Source organism: Gossypium hirsutum, chromosome A05, assembly GCF_007990345.1.
Source record: "Gossypium hirsutum isolate 1008001.06 chromosome A05, Gossypium_hirsutum_v2.1, whole genome shotgun sequence".
Taxonomy (NCBI): Eukaryota; Viridiplantae; Streptophyta; class Magnoliopsida; order Malvales; family Malvaceae; genus Gossypium; species Gossypium hirsutum.
The window spans coordinates 23,176,689-23,192,113 of record NC_053428.1 but is presented as its reverse complement, the minus strand read 5'-3'; the positions used below and the strand labels follow the sequence as shown (position 1 = coordinate 23,192,113).

Below are 15,425 nucleotides of genomic sequence, written 5' to 3'. Positions count from 1 at the left end.
GCCCTATCATGCATATGCTGCCTTCCTAGCAGAAAAAAAATACTTTGTTTTATCGGTCCAGTCAGTCTTTTAAACCCACGAACATGCCTACTTACTTTGATTATAAGTAATACCAATGGCTAGACTTTACCTTGTAGGAAAATAAGTGGGGAATCATCCTCATAGATGGAATTTATTTAAACTCGCAGCAATAGATGAAAAAACTCGCCAAAAGTTGGTTAGGTTTTAGGTTGTATAGTTTTAATACTTGATAGAAAAATAGGTCGAGCGGTAAATGAAAACCTCCCCTAAAGATGTGTAGGTAAAAACACAAATTGTTCTCGGTTTTTTTAGAGATTCTCCTACATTGCCTACCTACCATAACAAAACATTTGGGAATATCAGGAGAATTCTTAAACCTTTTAGTTATAATCTAACGGATTTCATATCTATGCTACTGTGGAAAGCATCGACTATCGCTGATGGAGACAGACCCTCAGAGTCAGTGGCACCCCACCTTACTACATTTAACATTAAAAAAAAAGAAGGGAAAAACAGAAAAAAAGAAAAAAAGTTGGCAAAGTAGAATACAGCAGAGAAGAATGAAAGAAGCACCCTTTAAGGAGTTTTCTTTTGAAACATTGGTTTGTATAAATGAAAAAGAATATAGAAAGCCTCACAAATGAAGCTTATAACTATAGTTGTCTAAACTCGTGACACTACCTTATTGACTCCCCACCATCTTGTAACTTACAAGATTGAAGACCATTAATGACCAACTTTCCTCTTATTATGGCCCATTCCCTTCAAAATTATCGTACCAATTGCTATAAAAAGGTGTCGGGTTTTCACGATATTCTATAGCAGTGGTCATTGCTAATCTTCCACAAGTTGCTATAAAAAGCTATAGGTCTATTTGTTTGGGGGCGGTGGAACTATTGTTAATACCCAAAGTTATACGAGCCTGGACTTAAAGAACATATGTATGAGCTTAAGCCCAAAACAAATATAATAGCTCAAACCAATGAGCAGGCTAGCCAAACATCAAAACCTGAAACAGGTTATTGACCCATAAGCATAATTGAACAAGCCTCAAAGTCTTCATAAGGGATGTTTCCCTGCAGAGCACAAAAATAAAAATAATGTCATAAGGGGCCTTTCCCTGTAGGGCACAAAAACTATCTAACAACCTTGAATGTGCTGGAAAGAGTTTATGCAGAAGTAGTTAGATCTTGGCATTTGCTAGAGAAGTTTTGGGCAGAGGCCAAAAACCAATAAATTGTTATATTCACCATAATAATCAATTTACCAATAACTTACCTTCAACCTCTTCTAGACTAGCCCACAAAATTGATATCAATAATGTTGTTAATGTTTATGAAAATCGAATGAAATAAAAAATTTATATATAAATTTTAATCAAAGTCAAGTACCTAGAATTTAAAATTGTGATAAATGTTATATAAAAATAATCATATGGAAATTCTTTTAACATAAGTTGCAATATCATTAGTGAGGACAACAATAATATTTGAATCTGGCACTTGACCCTTAGTTTGTATAAATTAAATTTATAAGTTTGATATCACCTAAAATATTACAAAATATGATTATTTTTGTTATGTCGTGGTTTGAAGGTAGAGAAAATACAGCCAAAGTTTCCAAACTGAGAATCCATTTTGTTGGGCAACAACAGTAACGATTAGAATAGAAGAATAAGGGATCTGGTGCGGTTATCCCTATCGTATATATCTAAAAGGCCAAGTTTATGATCAAATCACACTCTATTTTTTAACCTTAGAGAGAATGTCCCAAATTTCAACAAATCCAATGACTAAAAAATTCTCTCAGTCTTTGTTTTCACTGATAAAAAACTAAAATTGACTGTACAGGTTAAAAACAAGTCAAATTAATCTGAGAAAATCAAGCATTCTGTTTTGCATTTCAAGATAGATACCGATGATTAAAAAAAAACCGTAATTTAAATCTCCAAGGTTTTTTTATTTTTTATTTTTATGTATCTATATATTTTCACAATGTAGTGCCTGCTCACCTACTGCAATGGAGTGAGCTTAAGCCATAACCAGTCCGTACGCCATCCCTTTTGTAACCGTCAATATACAAAAAGAACCCAATGTTCTTTTTTTTTTTTTGAAAGAGAAAATCGTTGAAATAAAGATAGCCAAATCAACCAAAAGAACAATCGTCTACTGAAAAGGAAGCGTTTTTTTTTTTGCTTGTTTGTTTGTCCGGTGAGCTTTCCGTATCTGTTTCGTGTGAAAATATTCTCTCGTAATAAAAGTTTGATTCTTTGTTTGTTCCTTTTCTCTTTTGTGTGTGTGTGAAGATGTTTGAAACGGGTGAGAAGAAGGAGAAGAAGAAGATGATGAATCGAGTTTCCCCTTCTCCTTCAAGCTCTTTCTCAAATGGGTTTTCTTCACATGAAGAAAGTTCGTCATTTGAAGACCAACAACAACAACAGCCCGAGTTTCATGATTATAGACTCTGGTTGGATTCTACCTCTTTACCCGATTTTCATTTCAGAAATACGAACGTGAATGAAGAAAGATCGGTCGAGGATGGTCTTGATTTGTGCGATAATCTATATCAAATGCATATTAGAAATGAAGAGATAGATAGTGACGGCTCTGCTGAAATGAGGAGATCTGAGAGCGACCCAAATGGTTTTGGCCTTGGTTTGGGTGATGTTTATTCTTATAATGCTGAAAAATATACTTCATATGAAGGTTTTAGCAAAGGGTTTCAATCTTCTCCACTACAAGTTTCAATGTATTTTGATGGTAATGATGTCATGAGGTCCACATTGCTTGGTTTGCAGGGAGGAAACGAAAAGGGTGATTCGTTGGGGCCTCATAACATTGCTTATAATCATTCCAATGATTTGGCTTCAAAATGGAGTTGGCATAATAACCAAAGAAACTATCATTTGGAGCAGAGAATGGAACAGTGCAGGAGTTTTGATAATAGGGGTATTCCATTACAGAATACCTATTATCCTTTTGTTTTCTCAAAGCAAAGTGGGATGGATGGTAATGGAGGTAGAGGTGTCATTGATTCTTTGAGTGATCCTAGGTTCATGCACACTAAAATTCCTCTTGTGGAGGATCGCAGTGTCATCATTCAAGGAAGAGATTTGAAGTATGGTATTCAGAACTTGGGCTACGATTCATTCAAGTATCATAAGAAAAAATCTTTCAAAAACCTTCAAGAGAAAAGCTCTGAACTTGATAAAAATCATGGAGAAAATGTAAGACTAATGCCAACTCCATGTTCCCTGGCTGAGTTCCGAGGATGTATTAATTACATGGCTAAGGACCAGAATCATTGTCGCTTCTTGCAAAGGATATTTGATGAAGGAAGCTGTTTAGATGTTCAAATAATATTCAATGAAATTATTGATAATATTGTGGAACTTATGATGGATCCCTTTGGAAACTACCTTGTGCAAAAGTTACTGGATGTGTGTACTGAAGGACAAAGACTGCAGATTGTTCACATGGTCACAAAAGAATCAGGACAGCTAGTGAGGATTTCCTTAAACACATATGGGTAACTGCTTCATTATCATTGAATTCTCCATTCTATTTTCTGTTACTCATATTTCTTTGCCTTTTCTCTTCCTACATAATATGTATATATATATTTGTTGCTAAACTGGTATACTGCTGTATTTCAGTACTCGTGTAGTACAGAAGTTGATTGAGACTCTCAAATCCAGAGAAGAAGTTTCTCTTATCAAGTCAGCTCTTAAACCTGGAATTCTTGATCTTATCAAGGACCTCAATGGAAATCATGTTTTGCAGCGCTTCTTGCAATGCCTTGGCAATGAAGATAATAAGGTACAATGATGAGGGTGAATTAACTTACGAGGTTCAATAGTTTTGCTCACAAATGACCCAACCATGGACATTCTTCTTTTTTTTTTTTACATATATTAGGTTACTTAGACCACTACAGTCTCATTTCATCGTGTCAATCCACTACATGGTTTATCTCTAGTTAACTATTTGGACAGATCACAGATATATGCTTTTTTTTTTCATCTTGACAAGGTTTACTCAGTAGAAGAAAACTATATGGTTATCTTGGAGGTCTTTATGCTATGGACTATTACCTATGCCTAGTGTCATGCCATGTTTCTCCTCTGGGTCATTGCAGGATGTGTTTTGCATTTTTGTGTGTGTATTTTGAGACATCGGTATATAGTTTAACTCGTTGATTGTTAGGTAAGCCTTGTGAACAGGAGAAAGATTTCTTGCAGGTACTGGCTTAATTACAGGTATTGGCATATTGCCAGTGCATGACAAGCAACTGACACGAATGCAAGGATCCAGTTTGAAGGAATCTATTCTATCTTTCTGAATATTTTTTATTAAGAACAATTCTTTCCAAGGGAGGAACCAACCTTTAACAGGCTATGATAGGTTTGAGATAGTGACTCATGATTCTTGAAGAGTTTTTGGTCCATTGGGAGAACTTTTAGCTTGCAATTTTACAGAATTGGTCAGGCTCTCTTGTTGTGGGTCATGAACTAAAAAACTAGAATTCAGTCATAATTGTCAGTTCTAGAAGCATACTTCTAATTCAAACTGTAGTTGGTGCGCATTGGTGCTTTTCCTGTGTTAGGAATTCTATCTCTACTTTGATGCATTGCATTTTCTTATGTGTATATTTTCTTTTGCCAAGTTTGATTCTGTAACATTTTTGGTCCTTTGCTTCTGTTAATTACCAATGCAGATTATTTTTGATGCTGCTGCACAATTTTGCGTAGATATTGCCACTCATCGTCATGGATGCTGTGTGTTGCAACGCTGCATTGCTCATTCAAATGGGCAACATCGATATAACCTAATTACCCAAATTTCCCGAAATGGACTTCTACTTGCTCAAGATCCTTTTGGGTAATAAGATATTTTTTGTTTGTTTCTTTCTTTCATCCTCGTTTATTGTTGGTTTTGATGAATAAGTTAGCTTATTGGAAAAATTAATGCTGATTATATTTTCATCTTTGTCATGCTAATGGAATGTATGAATCATAAAAAAGCAGTTGCTTCTTAAGTTAAAATGATTTTTTTCATGCTAATGAATCATATCTTCAAACTAGTACTTACAAGTTACACCCTTGTGCAAAGTAAAAGTTCATGTATGTCAACTTAGTTCCTTATTTCCTTCCAAGTTTTCTGACTGATCGTTTATGTTTCTGAGAGACATTGATCCTCTATAATTACATCGGCCATTTCTGTTCTTTCTACATTATGTCAAATGAGCATGGGATGCACTCACTTGGTATTAAGAATAAATATGACAAGTTAAGCTCCTATATCTAGCAGATTTTGCATTATCAATTATTAGTTCTTCCTATCTTTATTTGTCTTATTTTCTGTGATGTACATATTAGGTTACCTAAATGGGAAAAAAAACCTTTAAAACAAGAATTTGGCCACTTTAGAAGCAAATGCATCCTGTGAAACAAATCTGATCTATCAAGTCTATAGTAAAATTCTCCAAAGTTGTTCTTTAATTTATTTATCTCTCTGATTGTAATATTCATTTGTATCTGAAACAGAAACTATGTTGTTCAGTACATTATAGAGCTAAAGGTTCGCTCTGCTGTTGACAACTTACTTTCTCAGTTCAAGGGGCACTATGTTCACCTCTCAATGCAGAAATTTAGCAGTCATGTGGTCGAAAAATGCCTCAAGCATTTTGCAGAAAGTCGGTCGCAAATCATCCATGAGTTGATCTCTATTGTACACTTTGAACAATTATTGCAAGATCCATTTGCCAACTATGTCATTCAATCTGCCTTAGCAGTAACTAAGGTATGGGTACTTGGATAATATTTTGATCAAAATTTGAATGAAATCTCTCCTAGTATCTCTTTTTGTCTCTTGTATAAGTTAACTTTTGTCTGAAGAAGCATGATTTTCATCTCTAAACATTTTGTCTCAAAGCAGGGTTCCCTTCATGCTTCTTTAGTTGGAGCTGTCCGTCCCCACATGATCTTGCGTACCAGCCCATATTGCAAGAGAATATTCCAAAGGAACCTCCTGAAAAAGTGATGGAGTCACTTTGCCGCTGTTGTCGTGCTTCCAAATTTGCTAGCTATTCACTACAAAGTAGTCGTGTCCTTGGGTTACTAGATAATATAATGTACATGAAATTCTCGTGCCTGCTGTCGTGGTGGAAGGCTTTTCAGCATCAGCGGATTACCTTTGAGAATCCAAGGATGTAGAAGAAAATTTTGCTTCTAGTTTGTTCATTATGTAGTTTCAACTTGTATTATTTTGTTGTCTTTTTTAACCAAACTTGGTATGTCTAATATTTTGTCACGTTTAAGATTTGACTTTCCGGTCTGCTTAGGAATATTGCAAATCAGATTTCTAAATTTCTCCTTGGGTTTTGCATATTTTCTTCTTGAATATGGAGATTCTTGAATAGCATTATTGCATGATCCTGGGTTTTTTTTTTAAAAAGTTAGCGGCTTCTGCTTGATGCATGATAGAATCAGTAGCCATACAAAAGAAAAGATAAAAAAAAGCCTCCTGTATATGGTTTTAAATAGACTTCGAATTCTTGGATAGCATATAACTCGCAATACTACATAGAAAAACAGGAAAACATCAATAACCACACTAGACCATTATAGTTTGGTCATAAACATTTATTCACCAGGAAATTGTCTCATGATATCAGATTCAATTCTCCACATGTCCTGCAAGTACCAGCAGCAATTTTTCATAGTCTCCATGAGTGTCCTTGACAATGGCACGAGTCAGTGGGACACTGTTCCTTCGCTGATACTCATCTGCTATGATCTTTAGATCCACCTCAGCCCTAGTGCAAACAACTCTTGTAAGAGCTCCTTCATCCGTTCCTCGTCTATTGATTGCTAGGCGAAGAACCTTCTCAAAATACTTTTCCGGATAGACCAAGCACTTCACTGTGGACCTTAGTAGTGCAAGGAACTCATCCTTAGGGTCAGCCTTCAAGTCCTGCAGATAGGAATCGAAGACCAAGGAAAACTTTGATAAGTAATTGGCTTCTAGTATAAAAGTAAAGATGCCTTGAAATACCCAAATACAAAACAGCCAAAATCAAACTTTGTTTACCTTGTTTATGTCATTTCCATATTCATTTTTGTAGTGATTCAGAGTTGCATTGATCTGTGCCTTGCTTCTTGTAGCCAAAACCCTTATGACATCGTCATCACTGTAAGCTTTGTTTGAAATTTTCTCATGAAGCAACTTCGCCTCTGTTTTTGCCAGAGTCATGTTCACCTCCTCTCCCTCATATCTGTATGAACTCACTAGAGGTAGGAGGAGCTGAAAGGAACAAAAACACATAAATAAGCAGGGCTATTCAGAACAGAAAACAAATAATAAAAACTTTATTGACTCGCTAACATAATATACAAGACCTAGTTTAGTTTTTACAGATAAGCATCCATCTAATATACCTTATGGAAGTCCCCAGTCGTGTGATGAGCAACGTCCTCTTCAAGCGACTTCTTATAACGAGCATGATAAGCCTGCCTTGCGTGAAGCAGTTGGTTGGCAGACCTTGTGCAGGCTATTTCCATAAGGACTTGATTGCTTGAAGTCCACCTTTTGGTGGCTTCATTAGCCAAAAGGGCATCACGTTCAGCAGGATCAAGAGCCCAAAGCAGAACCAGCCTCTGATAAGAACTCCGGAAAGCGACCACCGTTAGTCAGCATTCCAGGCAATAAAATAAACATATGTAGAATAGTCTCTAGCAGTGAACAAAGCAATTGATTTTGCAAACTGACCTCAAAGTCATTCGAGAGTTCCTTGTCTAGTGCCTTGAGGAGATCCTCTCCATAGGTTTCAGCGTAGGTTTTTCGAATCAAGTTTCGTTGCTCCGCATTTCTGTGACCCAATATATCTATGATTAAGCCCTCATTAGTTCCCCATCCTGCAATGAAACATCAATCCAAGCTTTATATCAATGTGTGGAGAAACTGCCTCATAGAACGACAACATAATAATTTAAGACAAAAATTCGGTCAGTTTAAAGTTGTTTGTAAGACATGCTATTATACTATGTTTACACATCAAAAGACTTGAAGTCTCTTAATACCAGAACAAAACCATACCATCATCAGATCATCAAAACTGATAAAAAAAAGTCAAGAAAAAGCATACCACTATAAGCCGCAGTATAAATAAAAAACACTAATCAGGCGTCATAAATCAAGGAACTTGCTTAACTAATAAAAGGCGTTATCATTTGATGATCATCTTTTTCAGTTCTTCCACACAATCTTGACAGATCGTGGTAGATCATCGCAAGATCCACCCACCAGCACGGGAAAAAAGGAACTCTATTGGTGTAAAAATGAAGACCATTTTCAATTACGAAATAAAATCAGAAAAAAGGTCGTTCATTATAGATCCTAGTGTAAAGAAGTTTGATCCGATCAATATTGTATGCAGACGATCAAATTAAACATAGTTAGATTAACATACAAAAGAAATGGGAAAGGAAAGAAACTGAAAGAGGAGAGACCTGAAAAGGCTTTTCTTAGTTGTTCACAATCTTCAGACACTGAAGGAACTGTCGTGGGCACTGTAAGAGTGGCCATTGCTTCTTCTACCTTTATTTCTTTTTGAATCTGTATAGAAACGAGAGTGTGATAGCAATTTTGGACAGCGGAGCTTAAACTTAAGTAGACGTGTCTGTCCGGTCCGGAATGCCGCGTCCAAGTAAATTCCCAATTTTGCCACGTGAATGTTCTCGACGAAACTGCTACCTGTCTATCTATCTGTCACTGCCAAAAGTTGACCAATAATTACGGCCCACGTGGATGGAAAATGACAATGTTGGGGATAGATATTTTAGGGGGTAAGGTTAAGATGACGTGGTCGGTAATCACGCTGTTTCCATTTCTTCAAAAAGAATGATTGTTATTTTATAATGATAATTCAGGGGGAAAAAACTGTGATCTTTAAGAAAAAAGCGGAGCCTTTTGTCTTCTTTAATCATTATTGTTTTCAGCATTGGTGCAGCTCTAAAGTCTAATTATTCACCCTACATGCAGTTAATTTCAAAAACACCATCCTTTATAATTTTACATCCACCCTTTTTACCTTTAGATTATGTCTATTGTATAAAAAATGTCGTTGCTTGGAAGTCCAGTAGAATGTTTTTGCTTGATTCAGGAAGTTGAGCTTCAAGACCAAGAACCTCCCATAATGTCCTCGTTAGAAAATTGTCTTCTTTAGGAACACCATATACCCCACTATTTGATTTGATGGAGGTGAGATGAGTTTTAGAAGCTTGGCAGTGCCAAAGTCCAGAGATATGAACCTCGTTATCCGAGTCCAATAGAATGTTTTTGCTTGATATGTCAGGGTGGACTATAGGAGGGGAAAAATCATGATGCATATAGGATAAGGCATACAACACAACTTTTATGACATTTATCCTTTTGATCCACCCAAGCTTCATTGCTTTTCCGGTTTTCCTCACTGTTTAGAAACTTCTCCAAGCGCCCGCCTTTGAACAACTCATTGGCCAAATAGCAGTATTGCATGTGCAAACAAAAACCATAAAGATTCTTAATGTTGCGATGTCGTTCATTGATCTCGCTTGTAAAAGGCTTTTAGAGTGGTCATTCCATCTTCTGGTGGTGTGTGGAGTTAATTAATAGCAAGAACTTATCAGTTGGAAGCTCAACTTTGTATACACTTCCAAATCCTCGTACTCTGACACAATGTTTTGAGTCGATTCCTTTAGTTGCTTTAATGATGTCTGAATGCTCGATTTTTTTCCATCGTAGCACCATATTATGAAGAGATCCCCAGTATGTGATCCTCTTGATTCGTTTTCCTTCTCCCTAATTCTTTTCAAATAATTGATGAAATAAAAACAATGACAATAAAAGAGCTTCACTGCCAAAAAGAAGGACCAAGATCAATAGGATTTGGTTACTCTTTGTCAGTCGTCCATTTTGGCTCGTGGATGGGAAAGGCTGAAAACCAGTAGAATTCCCACACAAATCTTTGTTATTTCTCAACGTTCTAAATAAAGCCTCAATAAAGGCTTTAGAATTAGGAAATTAACCTTCAAACTGATTATAGGATATCTCAACAGACGTCAAACAAAACATGTTGTCAAAGTAGATACAATAGAGCCAAAAAAATCTGTTGTGGGAAATGTTTAATGTCTCCCAAGCATTGAAGCTGGGCAAGCTGAGATGGTAGCTGCCCTATCAAAATGTTAAGACTGAGATCCAGAGTTTGTAGCAATTGTAATTTGCCAATCTCAGAAGGGGGGGGGTGTCTTCATTAAACTTGTTCATACTTAATTTCAAGCACCGTCCTAGTTGACTGGGAATTGAGTAGTACATTTCGTTTGCTGCAAGACTAAGGCTTTGCATACCAGATAGTATCAGAATCACTAGGGAAAAGTCACCTGATAACATGTTATCATCAAGCAAAGGATGTTCAGTGATGTCAACCTTCCAAGTTCCGTTGGAACCTCCCCTGTAAAATGATTTATAGATAGGTCAAGTATTTGTCGCTGATGTGCTCCCCCAAGGTTAGTTGGCATTCTCCTGAGATGTTATTATTGGCAAATTTCAAGCTTGTCAAATTGGAGGTATTGTTCCCATTATCATATAGCTCCCCAGACAACTGGTTATAACTTAAAATCAATGTACTTCAAGTTCAGATATGTGTCAAAACCTTCAGCTATGATTCCACTAAGTTGATTCTCTTCAAGCTTAAGTCTTGTTGAGCTGATGCAATTTCCAAACTCTTTGGTATGAGGGCTATGAAATGGTTGGTTTCTACAGTAAGTTTCCCAAGCAATCCACCAAAGCATATATTTTCTGGTAAATTTCCAGTTAGTTATTTCTCAGCTTATCCAAAACTTTTGAAGTGGGGTTTCCTATGGAATCAGGATTTGACCAGTGAGACTAATATTCCACAGCTGAAGCTGATAGAGAGACCTAAGCATTCTGAGTTCTGCGGGTATGGAGCCAGAGAGTTTGTTGCTCGAAAGGTAAAGAAATGCTAAACCGTCAAGTTTCCTAGGGATGCTACCATTAAGATGGTTCCTTGATAAACCAAACAAGCCAAGAGATCTTAACATCCCAAGTTCTTCCGTGATGGAGCTGGGGAGTTCATTGACACCGAGATAGAGATTAACCAAGTTGCTCAAATTCCCCATAGAAGGGATATTACCGGAGAGTTTATTTTCCTGTAAAAAGAGCTGAGAAAGTGACCTTAACTTCCCTATCTCTTGTGGAATGGTTCCACTTACGTTGTTATGATCCATTGCTAGGTGGTCCAGAGTTGACAACAAGCATTGTTCAGATAGAATATTTCCATAAGAACCATTGTGGGCCAAATCATGGAAGGAGAGTTTGGAAACATTAAATAAGTTAGATGGAATAGTATTACATACTCATGCAAATGCTTCGAGCTCAAATTTTCTAAGCCTTTTCATTTATTTGGACGAGTCATCTCCAAAGTTTGAACCTAAGTCTACCCTTGGTAATGCAACCTTGGGAATGCAATGTGCCTTATCATTACACCCAACACTTGCCGGTCCTTAACATGAATATGATACATGAAAACCTAGGAAAATTATTCTTACTAATCTTCTTGGATACAAGGAATGACATAACAATTAACATTCAGACTTCGGCGTGACAGCTGAGAAACAGAATACATGGTGGTCTTCAATTCAATGTAAGACTCTTGGGAGGAAATGATTCAGTTGGCTAGCAGCAGAGAAACAGCGTACATAGTTGGTCTAGAATGTGGATTGTGAGTCAAGCACATAAAAGCTATCTTCATCACAGACATTAGTTGGTCCTGAACGTCTGGTGATGGAGGTAAAGGCCTTTGATCCAAAACATCTTTCACCAAAAGCTGCTTTTCAAGAGATGAAGATGGTAGTGTGGAGATCAAATCACCAGGATGTGTTCCCATGATAATTTCCATGATCAACACTCCAAAACTATAAACATCACATTTCTCTGTAACCTTCATTGTGTGGGCAAGCTCTGCAAAGGAAAAGAAAAAACAAAGAAATAGTCAATTTCTGGATGATGATCTACCTTTCGTGCAACAAAAGATTTCTATAAACTACATCACCTGGTGCGATATATCCATATGTTCCAGCAAGATTGGTCCAATTAAATGAGTCTGGATTGAGAAGTTTAGCCAAGCCAAAATCCGAAATGTGAGCTTCATATTCCAAGTTGAGCAAAACATTGTTGCTTGTAAGGTCTCGATGAACAATTGGCGGTGAGCAACCATGGTGCAAGTAAGACAGGCCATGAGCAACCCCTTTTATAATATTCACCCTTTTATCCCAATCCAATTCTTTTCCTGCTTCTTCATTGCTTAGATTTGTAGCCAAACTACCCTTTTCAAGGTATTTGTAAACCAAGAATGATTGTTCAGCAGACCAGTAAAACCCATAGAACTTCACGATATTTCGATGCCGTATATCTATGAACGCCATTACTTCATTTTGAAACTCTTTTGCAGCTCTTACTTCATCAGCACGCTGTGGATGGACTTTCTTCACAGCTATAATATCGCCTGATGACAGCTCTGCCCTGTATACATTTCCATATCCTCCTTCCCCAATGCAACACTGAGAATCAAAGTTGTTTGTTGCACTTATGATCTCAGCATACAACATTTTTCCATCGAAGGATGCTATTGCAAAGAGGTTCTCATTAATCATGGTGTTTTCACTTTCTTCATCTGCATCTTTTCCTTGTTTTTTGAAGCCAAAAAACAAAGCCAGAATAGCAATTGAAAGGATAGCAGCTCCTAACAGAGGAAACATGGTTGCGTAGAGTAACTTGTGGTGGCCGTTTTTAGAAAGCTTGCAAGGTTTCAACCCACTAACATCGCCACACAAACCCTTGTTTCCTTCTAATGCTTGTATTGAAGCATTTTGAAACGCTGGGACATCAGGAACTGGACCCTCCAATTCATTATGCCCTATGTCAACTTGGACTAAGCCTCGGAGCTCATTGAAAAAGGTGATGTTGCCGGAGAGGTTATTGTAAGAGAGGTTCAACGTTGACAAGCTCTGCAAAGATTGAATTTGTGTTGGAATCTCCCCTGAAAGCACGTTATGACTCAGATCTAATTCATTCACTTGAACTAACTTGCCTATCTGACGTGGAATTCCAAGGCTGAAATTGTTACTACTCAAATTCAAGTAGTACAATTTCAACATATCCCCTATAGTCTCGGGGATGGACTGACTCAATCTGTTTGCCGACAAATCAAGATACTCGAGTTGGGAAAAAGATCCAACTTCCACTGGTATACCACCAGAGAGTTGATTCCCTGACAAAATAAGCCTTGTTAAAGATGTCAATTTTGTCAGTTCCTTAGGAATCTCCCCAACTAAATGATTTGAAGAAAGATCAAGAGCCTGAAGCTGAGCTGAGTTTCCAAGCTCAGGTGGTATTCTGCCAGTGATGTTGTTCCGGGCAATCTGTAGGCTGCTCAAATTATTGCACGACGCCCACTGAGGTGAAATTTCACCATAAAAGTCATTGTCACTAAGGCTTATAAATTTCAAGCTTGGATAGACTCCGAAATCTTCTGATATGTTTCCAGTCAGTCTATTTCTTTCCAGGCGCACTCTTTTTAGGCTGCTGCAGTTTTTCAAGTCTTTGGGTATTGGTCCTCTGAAATGGTTATCATTGGCTATGAAATATTCCAGTGTTCCACCTCTGCAAATGTTTTGTGGCAGCTGCCCAGTGAACTGGTTTCCATCGAGTTCCAACATCCACATTTTCATGAAGTTTCCTATTTCTTGAGGTATGGGACCGGAAAGTTGGTTGTCTCGGAGGAACAAACTTTCCAAGTTGCTCAAATTAGCAAATGAAGATGGAATAGAACCATTGAGTTGGTTTTGACTCATCTCTAGGAAAACCAATAATTTCAAGTTCCCTAACTCTTCAGGAATGGGGCCAAAAAGTTTATTTTCATACAGTTGGAGAATGGTCAGATCAGTCAAGTTTCCGAGTGAGGGTGGGATGAAACCTGATAGATTGTTTTTAAAAAGTGCTAATTCATTCAGGGATTCCATATGCCCAAATTCAGAAGGGATGGATCCTGAAAGACTGTTAGTGGACAAGTTGAGCAATCTCAAGTGTTTTAGGTTTCTAAAAGTGGAAGGGATGGAACCTGTGAGTTGGTTGATGTCAATATAAAGTTCCTGCAAACTGCTAAGATTTCCTATTTCTGAAGGGATGTTACCAGAAAGGGAATTATTTAACATATACAAATAGGTCAGGTTGGCCAAGTTACCCAAAGAAGAAGGGATGGAACCATTTAGATAGTTGTTTTGCAAGGAAAGCTCTTCGAGGGACTTTAGCTGACCTATTTCCTCAGGAATGGAGCTATTCAATAGGTTCTGAATAAGGTGAAGGGTCCTGAGATGAATAAGCTGACCAATTTGAGGTGGGATTATACCATACAACTGATTATATGACAAATCAAGGTAAGTGAGATTAGAGAGTTGATTGATTTGAGGTGGGATCGTGCCGAAAAGCCCATTGATGCAAAGGTCCAATTCTTTAAGATTAGGCAAAGATGAGAATGGAAATGCATGGAATGTACCTTTTACACCATAGCTCGTAAGATTGATTCTGTAGACGCTGTCGCCTTTGCAATGGACCCCAAACCAACTGCATGGACTTGCTTCTGCATTTCGAGATGAGACAGTCCAGGAAGGCAAAACAGAGCGGTTTGTGAGGGATAGAAGGCTGGCTTTCCAATCAAGGAGTGCAAGTGCTTCTGCAGTAGAATTAGAGTGAGCATGAGATAAACAAGCATGCAACGTAACAACCCGGAGCAGCAAGGAAGCAAGCAAGGCTATTCTATTCATCATTAACAAATCAAGGTTCCAAATAGTTTTTCAGTATTGATATTTAGATTCATCTGCGATATTTTGGATATACCTCGAGATTTATAGTCTTAAAAGCACTCGAGTCCAATTTTCCATATTGATGTTGGTGTTTTTCTCTTGGCAAAGTTGAAATATAAAAATATTAAGAGAGACTTGAACAAGTCTCTCGCACTGTTGGGGTCTTCCTTCGCATGGTCAGCTTGGAAAGCCATCTTTAAAATAATAAAAAAAGCAAGCACTTCAATACGGAATACAGAAGTTGGAAAAGCCCAAGTTTTATTAAGTTTCGTTTGACTTTAATCTCGAGTGCAATGTCATGATATTTAATTTCATGATTCTAACTTTTTAGTGAATTTATTGACATAATGTATATACTACGCTTTATTACATCTATTTATAAAATTATTACAACAAATAATTATAATCGGTATGGCAAGAGATTTCTATTTAGATTTGTTAGCATTGTATTTGATTTCTAAATAATGTTTTTTAGTTGTTTAATTTG

General features: G+C 37.2%; 3 protein-coding genes across 4 annotated transcripts; 1 reads left to right on the top strand and 2 right to left on the bottom strand.

Moving 5' to 3' along the window:
* The first annotated feature begins 1,958 nt into the window (after nt 1–1,958).
* LOC107957744 (putative pumilio homolog 8, chloroplastic) lies at nt 1,959–6,466 on the top strand. 2 transcript variants are annotated; one of them, XM_016893314.2, is made up of 6 exons: nt 1,959–2,231; nt 2,327–3,549; nt 3,677–3,839; nt 4,738–4,901; nt 5,567–5,822; nt 5,958–6,466. In XM_016893314.2, the coding sequence occupies exons 2-6, from the start codon at nt 2,327–2,329 to the stop codon at nt 6,060–6,062; spliced, it is 1,911 nt and encodes a 636-aa protein (XP_016748803.1). In that variant the 5' UTR covers nt 1,959–2,231; the 3' UTR covers nt 6,063–6,466. The 2 variants fall into 2 exon arrangements, with proteins under 2 accessions (XP_016748803.1, XP_016748802.1); XM_016893313.2 differs by having other exon boundaries at nt 1,959–3,549.
* A 117-nt stretch (nt 6,467–6,583) lies between these two features.
* Nucleotides 6,584–8,686, bottom strand: LOC107905123 (annexin D1-like). Its single transcript, NM_001326946.1, is given in 5 exon segments — nt 6,584–6,995; nt 7,113–7,325; nt 7,460–7,678; nt 7,791–7,936; nt 8,531–8,686. Coding segments are annotated over 5 exon segments (951 nt in total). The 5' UTR covers nt 8,607–8,686; the 3' UTR covers nt 6,584–6,698.
* A 2,718-nt stretch (nt 8,687–11,404) lies between these two features.
* LOC107957746 (MDIS1-interacting receptor like kinase 2-like) lies at nt 11,405–14,986 on the bottom strand. The gene is made up of 2 exons (XM_016893316.2): nt 12,130–14,986; nt 11,405–12,038 (listed from the first exon to the last, which is right to left on the bottom strand). Exons 1-2 carry the CDS (start codon nt 14,900–14,902, stop codon nt 11,746–11,748), a joined length of 3,066 nt encoding a protein of 1,021 aa, XP_016748805.2. The 5' UTR covers nt 14,903–14,986; the 3' UTR covers nt 11,405–11,745.
* Between the last annotated feature and the right edge of the window lie 439 nt (nt 14,987–15,425).

Excerpts from the sequence above, each read along its gene's own strand:
- LOC107957746 (XM_016893316.2), bottom strand. The coding sequence starts at position 14,902 with ATGATGAATAGAATAGCCTTGCTTGCTTCCTTGCTGCTCCGGGTTGTT. Across the intron at positions 12,039-12,129 it reads ATATGGATATATCGCACCAG|AGCTTGCCCACACAATGAAG; the intron begins GTGATGTAGTTT and ends TTTCCTTTGCAG.
- LOC107957744 (XM_016893314.2), top strand. The coding sequence starts at position 2,327 with ATGTTTGAAACGGGTGAGAAGAAGGAGAAGAAGAAGATGATGAATCGA. Across the intron at positions 3,550-3,676 it reads ATTTCCTTAAACACATATGG|TACTCGTGTAGTACAGAAGT; the intron begins GTAACTGCTTCA and ends GCTGTATTTCAG. Across the intron at positions 3,840-4,737 it reads TTGGCAATGAAGATAATAAG|ATTATTTTTGATGCTGCTGC; the intron begins GTACAATGATGA and ends TTACCAATGCAG.